Here is a 13,544-nt window from a genome sequence, read left to right as displayed (position 1 = left end):
CGACTGCTTTACCAGATTCAAGGGATTTTACAAGAAAAATCAAGTTGCAGATTTTAACTATTTGGTAAATGTATCATTGTTTCAATTTGAGATGATGTTTGATTGGTGTGCCTAAAAGAAATTTGATTATAGGGTCAACTTGCTCTTTTCTTTTCTTTGTTAAAAAAAAAGAAATGTAAGGTTAATACTGTTACATTGACAGCCAGTCAAATTTTGAGATGTAACAATCTGAGAACAGAAAAAAGGGACACTAAGATTTTAACAACTGAAGTTTGTTATAGAAGGTTAATAGTAAATAAGACAGAGGAAAATATTAGAAAAGCTATGGGTAAGAGATATACTTTTGATATGAAAGGATCTTGTATGTTTGTCTTGTTAGAAAGATATAAAGAAAAATATACAAGACCAGATGGCCTAAGTATGTAGAGAAGGTGTGTGAAAATGATTTAACAAGAAAATACATATGTTTGCTTGTTGGTTTCATGTTTGTTATGGAGGAAAATACTAAGAAAGGTATGGATAAAAGAGATATACTTTTGATTTGAAATGATTTTGTATGTTTGTCTTGTTAGAAAGAGATAAAGGGCCGGGGATTTAACTCAGTGGTTTTGCTGCCTACCTCACAAGTGCAAGGACCCGAGTTCGATCCCCAGTACCAAAAACAAAAAAAGAAAGATAAAAAAAGATATACAAGACCAAAAGGCCTAAATATATAGAGAAGGTGTGTGGAAATGATTTAACAAGAAAATATGTATGTTTGCTTGTTGGTCTCAAGTTTGTTAGAAAAGGTTTACTTTTACAGTCATAAAGAACTTCCATTCCTTTTTATTCTAATTCTACAAGAGATTTCTGTTAAGTGATCTGCAAAAGTTTTGACTAGTCTTAACTAAAAGAGATTTTAGGGCTGGGGATTTAGCTCAATGGTTCTGCCACCTGCTTTGCAAGCTCAAGGACACAAGTTCAATCCCCAGTACCAAAAACAAAAACAAAAAAATAAAGAGATTTTATAATTCAATTGGCCAAATACATTTGAGTGCATTATAGTTTCATAAATTGTCTTATATGTTTGTGTCTGTCCAGTTGTTTGAAAAATGTTTGTCCAATTTTATTCTGACTGAAATGACATCAAAGATTCTAATAATTCATTAATTTCTATAACCTGGTCTTATAAGTTAAAATTTTGTTGAGAGAATTAAATATAAACTCTTAGGTCTGGATAGACTCCTGTTAATGGTAAAAAGGACAGCTGCTCAGAAAAATTTATTGTGGTCTTTATTCACTAATGGAAGCCCCAACAGTTTTCATGGCCTATGGGAAGATATACACTCCCCAAAAATATCACTAAATATATTGCTATAAAATGTTTATATTGGTTATCACCAAAGGGTTGGATTCTAAATATGTTATTGTGATATGTTTATAATAGTAATTTTCAAAATACGATGTTTTTTCTGTGGGAAAAGTTTAAAGGGTTTATTGGAAAAATGCTTTTGATACCATATTAAAGGGCATGAAGTTTCATATATAAAATTATGCTTATTACTGTTAATTTCCTGATGTACTAAATTAATAAAAACCTCAAAGGGTATTAAGAAACTATTAATGTTGCTTCAAGAGACAGGATATAAAGTTTCATGGAAAAGGCTCAAATTTGTGTACAGCAAGTCAGATATTTAGGATTCCAAGTTTCCAAAGGTATAAGCTGCTTGGGAGATAAAAGGACTCGAAAGCAGATGAGAGAATTTTTGGGGTAACAGGTTTTTGCAGGATCTGGATTCCAGGGTTTGCAGATATAGTCAAACTTTTATATGAAGCTTTAAAGGGCCCAGAAGGACAGTAATTATTATAGGGTGAAGAGCAAGAGTCAGCATTTAAACAGCTAAAACTAACTCGCTCTGCTGCCCCCTGTATTGGGGATCCTAAATGTGAGTCAGCCTTTTACTTTGTGCATGACTGAAAGAAATCATACTGCTTTAGGGGTGTTCACTCAAGGAGTAGGCCCATGGAATCAGCCAGTAGCATATTTATCTTAGAGTTTGGATCCAGCTACGAAGAGATAGCCCCCTTGTTTATGAGCCCTGGCAGCTGTAGTTACACTAATTACGGAAGCTGACAAGCTAACATTAGGAAAAATGGACTGTTCAGTTTCCCCATGCCTTTTTGTTGAATTACAGGACATCAATGGCTCTCAAATAATAGAGTCACATAATATTAGGCCCTCATCTGTGAGAATCCCTGCCTATATTTTGCTCCAGTTAAAACCCACTACTTTTTGCCCTCGGAACTTGGCCCCCTGACCACGACTGCCTCAGGGTCACCACCACCGAGTTTTTCTCCAGTCATCCAGATCTGCAGAAAGACCACTGCCTGGTGCTGATTTCATCCTGTTCAAGGATGGGAGCAGCTTTATGGAAAATGGGGTACTCTATGCTGGCTATGCAGAGATGAAGTGGTCCAAGCAGCAACCGCCCTCCCACTGGATGGTAGGCTCAGTGCGGGCAGCTATGGGCACTCATACAGGCTCTCCGATGGGCAAAAGAAAAGAGGGTAAGTGTTTATACAGATTCCTGTCTATAAAAGTGTGGTCTTCTCACAGCAGAGGGCAAACATTAAAAATAAACGGGATATAGTACACTTGTTTGAGGCAATGTGGAAATCTGACAAAGTAGCAATAATAATTCAAGAAAGAAAAGATGCAATAGCAAAAGCCAATGCTAAGGTAGACATATAAGCCAACAGGACAACTAAACAGAAACCACGTGATTATACCCACCCCTTCTAAACTATATGTTGATGCAGGATTGTACTTACTCTGGACAGCCTGAGGCCTTCCCTATGAAAACAGAGAGGGCTTCAGAGGTATGCAATATTTTATTAAAGGAGAAAAATTCCAAGGTTTGGTTTGCCCAGCATTTGCAGCACAGGTTGTACAAGATCTAGCTAAACTATTATACTGCTTATTGACCTCAGAGTTCTGGTAAGATTGAAAAAATGATGAATCATACCATTAAGAGCATATTAGCTAAATTTTCAGATAACACCAGGGTTATGGGTCTACCTGCTTCCTTTGGCCTTCCTTGAAATAAGAGATACCCCAAGTCATATACTGAGTTCTCCCCATACGAGGTCTTGTTTGGAAGGCCACCCTGTATCTTGAGAGACTTTATCTCAACTGGGCTTATCCAGTATGGCATTACAGCTGTTAGAATTGGGCAAAGTGTTCCAAAATATTCAAGGGCAAATTAGAAATAAAGAGGACCTTCCTGTGCTAACTCCTGCCCATCTGATAAAACCAGGGGACCAAGTTTATGTTAAAAATTGGAAAAAGACCCCTTTATGACCTACATGGAAAGGGCCATATGAGGCACTATGGTTACTCCCGCAGCTATCAAGGTAGCTGAAGTTAAGCTCCCACCACTCTAGAGTGAAAGAGGTCTATCAAGAGAATTCCACGGACTTTGACTCTAGGAGACAATGCACTCAAAGCCCTGCTCTCGCCACGCTGGAACCTGGTGAGTCCACGCACAACTGAAGAATGAGAAATGCAATCAAGATATTATGGACTCTTTTGCTATGTCAGACTATTACGAGTTATTTTGTTTTTGAGCTAAGGGTTTATAAGCCTAAAAATGGTAAGTTTGATGAAAATTATGTGACATTTAGATCTGTCAAATGGGACCCAGAAGAATATCCATTAACTGTGACGTTTGATGCTTGTCCCAGGGAACATTATGGGGGACCTGGTGTTAACTATGACTGTGGAGGCTATTCTTAGGAACAAACCTATTGTAAACAGAAGACCCAAATATGGTTAAACAATACTGATATGGCCAGAAACACCAAGAACTGTAACAATTGTATACAGGGTCAATATAACCCACTCAGTATGGTTTTAAGTAACCCCTGGGATAGTATATGGTTGAAAGGACAATCTTACAGGGTATACATAGGATATTCCTCTACCCCAGAACATTGGTCACCACTTGCTTGTGGACACCAGTGGATTCTCCAGGTTGTAAAAATTTGGAGAATGTCTCCCCTAAGTTTGGAGAAATCCCTGCCCCAAAGGAGATTCAACAGATAAGAGATGGGGGCCCTCGTAGGTATACAGGGATAGCTATGATAGATTTAATTGCTTATACTTATTCACTGCTGTTATGGACAGATCAAAAATTAGCCTCTGACGCTTGGATTTGTGCACCACTTACCAGAATGACTTATCAGGCAATTGGCATCATGAGTGACTTGCCTTAGAGCCAGTAAAGCTTGCCATGTACCCCCTACTCAACTATCCATTAGATATATCTGATAATGGAACTTGTTTTCTAGGTGTTCAAAGATCACGCAATGTTTCAGCCATTTGCACTAACATTGTTGATTTATCCTCAACCACTGGTAATTACTCTTCCCCAAACAGAACTTTCTTTCTCTGTAAAAATGGTGTTTTTAAGGTGATTTCAAGGTACTTTGCTGGTTTGTGTGCTTTGGGGATCCTAATCCCCAACTTGTCTGTATATACCCCTTCAGCCATAAGAAAGGTACCTTTGCAGATCACTGGAACAGTTTGTTAAGAAGGAAAACGGACCCAACTGTCCTCCCCATACTAGCAGGATTAGCTATAGCAGGCAGTCTCACTCTAAGTGCCATGGCCCTCGGATTAGGGCAACAGTTTGTAGCTTTGGGACAAAAAATTAGAAAAGACTTAGAAGAAATTTGGGATGAGATACAAGCCTTAGAAACTCAGATTCATTAGCTAATATAGTGTTACAGAAGAGGTTGGGCCTCTTGATTTGCTCACTGCTCATAGAGGAGGAACTTGTGTGTTTCTAGGAGATGAATGCTGCTACTATGCCAACAGATCTGGAATAATTAAGGAATTACTAGATAAACTAAGAGATCGTATTAAACTGCTAGGAAAAGTTTGGTACTGAGGACTCGACATTTAATTTTGGTTTTAACTTGTCAGGATGGAGAACCTGGGTCAGCACTCTCACAGGACCAATTATTGTCATACTGCTTGTACTCACATTTGGTCCCTGCATGGTAAAATGGATATTGAGGCTCATACATCAGAGTAACCCTGCCCAGCACTACCAGATGTTGATTATGAATAATAACAATAATAATGAAAATTGGTATGAGCATAATGAAGGGTAAGGAGTTACCCCAAAAACAAAGGGAGGAATGACAGGGAAAACTTAGGAAGTATCACAATGTAAAATAACTTTGCCCTTTGCTCTGTTTAGTTCAGAATTAAGTGGCACCAGAAGCATCTAGTCTCTAAAAGTTCTGTAAATGAAAAGAACCACTGTTAGCTTTGCTGACCAAACACCTCCCTTACCCTTGGCTGGAATAGATAAATCTTAAAGGTAACCTCCCCTAACAAAGAATGCCATTGAAATTCAACCGCCTCCTCACCAGGTTTTAAGTATCAGCGAGGTGAACTGTGAAAATGCAATATAACCAACTAAATAGATCAAGTCTGTAAAACCCTATAAAAGGAGGAGTTGTAACCCAATGGTGGGTGTGTGTGTGTGTGTGTGTGTGTGTGTGTGTCAATCAGGGCACGGCCATTAGGTGTGATCAATCCCCATTGATGGAGTAAACTTTTTTATTTAAAAAAAAAAAAAAAGATGGTCTATAAAACTATCACTGTTGGCTGGGGATTTAGCTCAGTGGCACCACACCTGCCTAGAAAGCGCAAGGTCCTGAGTTCGATCCCCGCCACTACCAAAAACAAAAAACAATACACATTAACAGTCATAGTTTTCTTTGTGTACCAGGGATCAAACTCAGGACCTTGAGCTTGAGAGGTAGGCAGCAGAACCATTAAGCTAAATCCCCGACCATGTTAACTTGTATTGTATTGGTTTTCCATAAAAAAGATAGCATATATGGCAAAAAAGAATTAAATGTCTATAATTCCATTTCCTACTGTCAGGACTAGACAATGAAACAAACTGCTTACATCTAATCTGGTCTGATGCTGCTTAGTCATCTGATCTTGAACTTTCAGTCTTCGGAGAAGTTCTTTAAAGCCCACCATAGGTACAGGAATTAACCTGAAGAAAGGCAAGAGAACAATTTTCGGATAGTAAGCCTATTACTACAAAACACAAGATTTTCATAACATACATATACTAGTACATCAAACTTCTAGATCATAACTATGAAAATCAACAGCATTATAAGTACAGAGATTTAATTCAACTTCCCTCTTTTACAAATGAGGAAATACAGTTCATTCAAAAACCTGCATTACTTAAATGCAAATGTAATTAGGGGACTGGCACTCAGATTTCTTCATCTAGCTGTTTTCACCACACTATGCTACCTTACCACAGTAGATATACTTTTAAAAAGCAATGAAAATGAAAACTCCCCTCGAGTATAAAAATTATAATAGTCCAGCATGCATTTGTTTACTTCCTTCATAGTAGGTTTTAGTTCATGTATAAAATGAAATGAAGATACACTTACTTTTCAGAATCAGGGTTATCCACCTTGGCTTGTTCCCAAATAATAGGATCAACACCTACCACAAAAAAAAAAAAAAAAAAAATTGTTTCCAAAACTATTTTCTATGTTTATTAAGTCCTTATGAGAAAGACTTTTCTAAAATATGCAAAAACTCAGAAGTGATAATAAAAAGTGTGTCAAATATTATCAGTATAAAAATTAAATTTTTTGTAGGATAAAACTAAAAAATATGGATTGAAAGGAAATAGAACCTGCAGAATATAGAAAGAGCTATGAATAAAAAGGAAGATACATAACTTGATAGAGCATGAGCATATGACAAACAGGTAACAGAAGAATAGCAACATGGCACTAATAAACACATGAAAGATGTTCAACTTTACTGGAAATAGGGAAATGCAAATTAAAATCAGTATTATTGGGCTGAATATGGTGGTACAAGCCTGCGGTCTCAGTACTCCCAGAGGCTGAGGTGGAAGGATGCTTAAATTTGAACTCAGCCCGAGCAACTAAGCCACTTAGACCCTGTTTCTTTTTTTAAAAAGAGATGGAGATGTAGCAGAGTTGAAAGCCCTGGGTTCAAGCCCCAGTACTACAAAAAAAAAATTTTAAATGAGAACCAAGCATGTAAGGGTACAAGATCCCAATGATGAATTTTAACTGTACTGCATACTTAAAAAGAAACAATAAATTTAAACAAGAAAAAAAATTTTTAAAAAGGCCATCGGTGGCAAAAGGGGAGAAAGGGAGAAAGCCTGGGGATATATAACTCAGTGGTAGAGCACTTGGCTAACAAATATTTCCCCCCATGACAAGAAAAAGACAAGTACTATTACATCTCCTTATTATAGATGTAAACAGTAGGACTTTCCTTAGTGTGCAATTAGGCAGTATCCAACATATCAAACATACTGTCAACTTTATTTCATTACCAGAGATCCGTTCTAAAAAGTATTTACCCATTTTTTCTAACACATATTTACATGTTAACTGTTGCTTGATTTAGAAAAGTGGAAACACAGAAGTAATATTAAGGTTAAATAAAATAAGGTATTATTCAGGAAATACTATTAGTGTTTCCTTTGTGTTATTGAATAATCAGGATTGAGCCCCGGGCCTTCCTAGGAGCTACATACCCATTCCTTTTTATTTTGAGAAAGGGACTCAGTAAGTTGTCCCAGGAGAACTTGAACTTGGCAGTTCTCCTGCCTCACCCTCCCAAGTGCTGGAACTACAGGCATGCAACATCATTTCTGGCTCTAAACAATGCTGCAGTAAAGTACAGTACAGAATCCTTTTCTAAGAGAATTACATATGCTCACATTTAAAATCACAGATAGACAAGCTGGGTGTGGTGGCACACACCTTTAATGCCAGCACTTAGGATAGACTGCAGGATCATGAAGAGTTTGGGGCCAACCTGGGCTACATAGTGAGTTCAAGGCCAGCCTGAATTACAGACCTTGTCTCCAAATTGAAATCAAATTAAATTAAATCACACACAATGCAGGAACAGAATATAATAAATTAATAGTTCTAGGGAATGGAGATAAAGAATTATAACAGTCAACCTTTTAGGTCACCTAGAATCTTTAACGGAGAACACACAGGTTTTATTTCAATTCTCAGTTAAAATAAGAGATAAACTAGAAAAAAAATTTTAAATTTTACAAGTACACCTATGGCCTGCTTTCTTTAGTTCACCATTTCCCAAAATTTCTAACAAACATAGCTATATGCAGTTATTCACATGCATATTTACCAAATTTTTCATTTTCTCAACTCTGACTCTAGAAACATACCAGCAGGAGGATTCTGTAAAAGCTGCTTGATCTGTGCAGGAGAAAGTTCTGTTCTAATCATTGAAAGGGTCACACCAAGTTGCTGTAGTTGCGTTTTTATATTGGCTTGTTCAAAATGGGCATACAGTGTTGTAGCTGGAACTCTTCTTGAGGTACCATTTGGAGAACGCTCAACAACGTAAATAACAACTTCTGTCCTGGAGGAAAATAACCAATTTATAAAATAGTGAGTACATAACCCACAGCTACAAGTATCAACACAGCATGGTTTTACATGGGTGCTAACTAAATTCAGAAATGGATTTTTAAAAGGGAACTGTTTTGATTTTAAGTCTTGGAAAAAAATATGTACTTAAATGATAACATGAGGCAGATACATAAGACAAAATGTGTATAATTTCATATAAGTATTATTTATTATGGGGTGCTTCTCTGCAATTAAGATCCAAGAAGTAAAATCTAATTCAGTTATTATAGCTCACTAATCATAATTTCTCTAACCCTATATGTCCTAAAACAAATGTCTTGCCACTAAGACTAAAAATTATACATGGGACAAAGGAAGTAAAGCAACTATATTTATCCATGAATGAACATAGATAGGAATCAGTTAATAAAACTTTCCAGTAACATCTTTAAGGTACTCATTTGCACACAGCCATGTGTGATTCAGATCCTGGACCTGAATGAAATTATTACTATTACTATTTTTGACCTGAACGAAATTATTAGGATCTAGTAAGAAATGCAAAATTAAAAGCTAATAAACTTTTCTAATATTTATGAAAAATTAATATTCTGCTCTGATATTTAATTTGTGCTTCAGCAACAAAAAAACACTGCTGATAACTCTCTTTGGAGTAGGGCACAAAGAAATAAACAATACATTGAGTATACTTACTGATCATCTGGCAATGTTTTAATACCCTCTACATTTACAGCAAGGGTCTGATTTCCTCCCAAAATTTTATGCAACGATTCTACCAACTGCTGTTGCTGGCTTCGAATATCTGTTTCTTTTTTGTTGAAAACTAAAACCACTAGCCCATCTTCATCTTTATTATTGGGCATACAACTATAACCTACAGCCTGTGAAATAACAAGTAAATAATATCAAAAATACGCACAGATCTTAAAATCAAATGGTTAAAATTAGTAGTTTAATACCTACTAAAATGAGGAAAATAACTTAATGTCTAGTAATGAAGAAAATATAGTTCTTCCTACCATACTGTATCTTAGGAATCATACAATTACATATAAAAATTCTATTACGAGAAAAATTCTATTGCCCAAGAATAACATAAACATATAGTGAAATTAAAATTTCATCTTACAGATAGTTAAGAGCTTTCTCCTCAGAAGAATTTTGGTATCCATTATGGTTGGGTGTTTCTGAATGACTGAAACAACTGTGTATGTCATTATAAAATGACTGCAAAGCCAGGCATGGTGGTGCATCCCAGCACCCAATGATGGGCATAATTCCGGCACTTGAGAGGCTGAGGCAGGGATTGCTGCAAGTTCAAGGCCAGACTACGCTACATACTGAAACCCTGTCTAAATGCCGTACTGCTATGACCACAAAAATTATAGATGAAATGTATTTCACCATATAGAAAATTCATAGAATTTTTTGTAATATTAAAGATCAAACTCATAGCCTCGCACATGATAGGCATATGTTCTGCCACTGAGCTACACTCCCAGCCTTTGATTTGAAGAATCTTAGTCATTTTTTTTTTCTAGTAGCAGAAATCAAACTTAGGACCTTCAGCTTGCCAAGCAGGCATGATGCTGCTGAGCTACATCCCTGGCCCCTAAGTTTTAAACAAAGAAAGGATTTAGAAATGCTTTTAAAAGTACAATAATGATGCCATCAAGTTAGAAATACTATAGAACTGCTATAATTTTATGGTTTTGTGTAGCAGAAAACTATGAATCAGGTTTTCTTTAATCAAATATTAAATACCTTGCTGAAAACTTTTCATTTAGATACTGTGGTTCCTTGTTACCACCACACACAACTTTTAAAAAGTATTTCAATTCATCCAAGTGTTTAATATGTGTTTTCACATATGTATATTATACACCAACTTTTTTTTTTGGTACCGGGGATTGAACTCGGGTCCTTGTGCTTGCAAGGCAGGCCACCAAACCGCTAAACTAAATCCCTGGCCCTACACCAACTTTTTTCAGAGAAAAACTTAAATTATATATAACATGTCTAATTCATACTTCACTAGACAAAAATATTAAAATTTTAATTAATGCACTTAAGATATAAGTTGAATGCCCCTAATGTGAATATCTGAAGTGCTCCAAAGTCTGAAACTTTCTGAGTATCAAAACATGATGCAACCAAGTGGAAATTTCCACACCTGATCTCATGATAAGATATAGGGAAAACACAGTTGCCTTTAGGTATGTGTAGAAGCTGCAGATAATGCATAAATGAATTTTATGTTTAGACTTAGTTCCCATCCCCAAGATGTCTCGTGTATATGCAAATATTCCAAAATGTGAAAAAGTCTGATATCTGAAATACTTCTGATCTCAGGCATTTCAGATGAATTACTCAACCTGTATTTTTGCTAGTGGTAAGACAGGATGATCACTTTTTGTTTTTAACCAAATTACCTTGATTTTATAATTTTTGGATTTTTAAAGTAAAATCATACCATGCTCGAAGCACAAAGTGCTAAAGAACAAAGCAACTGCTTTCTTGATGTGATTTTTAAATCTAAAAGTCAAATTCTCTCTTATATATACACTCTTCAAATGTATAATACCTTAAACCGGCAAAAAGGATTTTCTTGTGTGAATTCCACTGGTGGAATATTATTGTTGAAATACCCTTTTCCTGTTCCCCAAAAAGCCTGCAGTTGATTCCATTTTGCTAAAATAGCATCTCTCTCATCTCCCAATAGTGTTGGAGCAGAAAGAGCACTTGCAGTATTTATCAGCTGGTTGGACTGGGTAGGAGCTTGTGTAGGCTGACCGAAGAGACCACCTAATGCTATAAAACAAAACAAACAAAAACAAGCACAAAAAACTTAGATTCTAGATATGGTACGCAGGATACAGCCCCCCACCCACAATATCTATATTCTAATCTATAGAACATATACACATGTTATATAGCAAAAAGGACCTTACAGATGTGACTAAAAATAGGCATGCTATGCTAGATTATCCAAGATTATGAGAGTGGGGCTCAAAGAAATAACATGTATCCTTTAAAATAGAAGAGAGAAGCTGGGCGTGGTGGCTCACACCTGTAATCCCAGCAATCGGGAGGCTGAGGCAGGAGGATCGCTGTGAGTTCGAGACCAGCCTGGGCTACATAGTGAGTTTCAGGTCAGTCTCAAATACATAGTGAGACCCTGTCTCAAAAAAACACCCCCCGCCAAAGTAAATTAAATAAAATAGAAGAGAGAGCTCAGATTATACATTATACATCTCAAAGTGAGATTTGCAGATATTAGGCTCCTGGCTTTGAAAATGGAGGAATCACAAGTCAAGAAAAGCATGGAAACTCTAGGAAAAGCAAAGACATAGATTCTTCCCTAGTACCTCTAAAAGTAATATAATCCTGCCAACACCTTAATTTTAACACAGTGAAACTTATTTCTGGATTTATAATCTCTAGAACTGTAAAATAATAAATTGCTGTTGTCTTAAGCCACATGGTAGTCTGTTATAGCAGAAATAAGAAGCTAATACACAGCCAGGCATGGTGGCTAGTATTGGAGGCTGAGGAAGGAGGACTCCAAATTTGAGCCCAGCCTGGGGAACTTAACAAGACTCTGCCTCAAAATAAACAGCTGGGGATGTAGCTCAATCTCCAAGTACAGCCAAAATAACAACACACAAAAACAAAACAAAAAAGCACTACCACCACAACAAAAAACATCCAAAAACCACTAGGGCAAGTCTTATTATTAAACTGGCTTTCCTAATGATCCTATCAATACAATTAATACCACCAACAGATGCATATTAGATTCACACTCACCCTTCCCCCAAAAGAAAAGCAAATACTGCATACAAACAATGGAATAGTGAAGTTTGTAAAGTTCAGGGGTTTTTATTTTTATTTTTTGTATTGTTATATTTCTATAATATAAATTGAAAGACACAAACAAAGCTAAAAAGAATTATATCTGTATCAGTTTACTAAACAGTTCTCTTACAACAAAAAAATGTATAATGAAATAACAAATAGACTAGCTATCAGGTACCAGGCAAAAGTTTAGTTGGGCTGTATAACTTAGAACAAGTCTCAGGCCTACAACTTCTCCAATGGAAAGAACAAAGTTGGTAGAACGGTAAACACTTCTCAAAGTATGAATTAAGTACCCCTGGTACATGATATTATAGCTGTCAAGAAACACCAGTCATTAAATGGCACTAATTCACATACCCAAAAATCATCCTTTCAATGACCTGATTTTATCAAAAGTCTTAGGTTGGTGCTACTATGCCTATTAACTCTTTTTATCATATTTTTTAGTATATATGCTGTTGAAGCGAGCACTTTAGCATACTTTTTAACAAAAACAGAACCAAGTCTAAGATAGAGCTTATGACAAAGGTACCTAGCTAGAATTTATTTTTTTCTTTTTATTGAGCTTACTGGTACAATCTAGGTATACAATACAATTACATTCATCATTGGGATTCTGTACCTTTACATAATAGGTCTTGATTCTCATTTTTTCCTTGTCCCTGCCCTCCCTTCACCCCCTCCTCCCCTCCCCATTTACAAATACTTTATTTCCATATTTTCAGTTTCTCATATTTTTTTCCTCTCCCTTATTACCTTTCCCCCACCCTTCCCACTTTCCCTACACCTTTAGCCCTTTATTTCCTATTTCACATTATTATCTCATTTGGATCCTGTGTACTACTATAGTTTTTCACACCAAAGAAACTGTTCGGTATTTCAGTTAAAGAAATCTCTGTATGAACATTAAAAATAGGGAATCCTAAAATAAAACTAAAAAGGAAAGTAAAAGAGAAAAGGCAATGATGTAACATTAAAATAATCCTTAATTCTGGAGATGAAAATGGTCCCTAAACATATTTAAATTGCTTCTCGCTCTTATAGTCTTATTCTTTTTTTCATTATTTAGAGAATACTTTATTAGTTTCTGTAATCAAACCCACGTAGATATGACCTTACATATTTAGTACGATGTGTTACCCCTGTACACATGGAAAAAAATAAAAAATAAAAATAAAAATAAATTAACATTT

The 13,544-nt window shown here is 36.0% G+C and overlaps 1 protein-coding gene across 3 annotated transcripts in view; it reads right to left on the bottom strand.

The window, feature by feature from the left end:
- Nup54 (nucleoporin 54) overlaps positions 1-13,544 on the bottom strand; it is a 36,688-nt gene that overhangs the window by 14,030 nt on the left and 9,114 nt on the right. For all 3 annotated transcript variants that reach the window (XM_010619871.3, XM_010619872.3, XM_010619873.3), the window contains 5 exons: positions 11,075-11,301; positions 9,184-9,371; positions 8,283-8,479; positions 6,481-6,535; positions 5,969-6,062 (listed from right to left, as the gene is read on the bottom strand). In XM_010619871.3, the coding sequence (XP_010618173.1) occupies positions 5,969-6,062; positions 6,481-6,535; positions 8,283-8,479; positions 9,184-9,371; positions 11,075-11,301 (761 nt within the window). The remainder of the gene's footprint in view (positions 1-5,968; positions 6,063-6,480; positions 6,536-8,282; positions 8,480-9,183; positions 9,372-11,074; positions 11,302-13,544) is intronic.

The sequence above is a fragment of the Fukomys damarensis genome, unplaced genomic scaffold (assembly GCF_012274545.1).
Source record: "Fukomys damarensis isolate Sample0158 unplaced genomic scaffold, DMR_v1.0_HiC HiC_scaffold_32, whole genome shotgun sequence".
Classification (NCBI taxonomy): Eukaryota; Metazoa; Chordata; class Mammalia; order Rodentia; family Bathyergidae; genus Fukomys; species Fukomys damarensis.
Note: the sequence above shows the minus strand (reverse complement) of the source record. Positions and strands in the feature narration are given on the sequence as shown.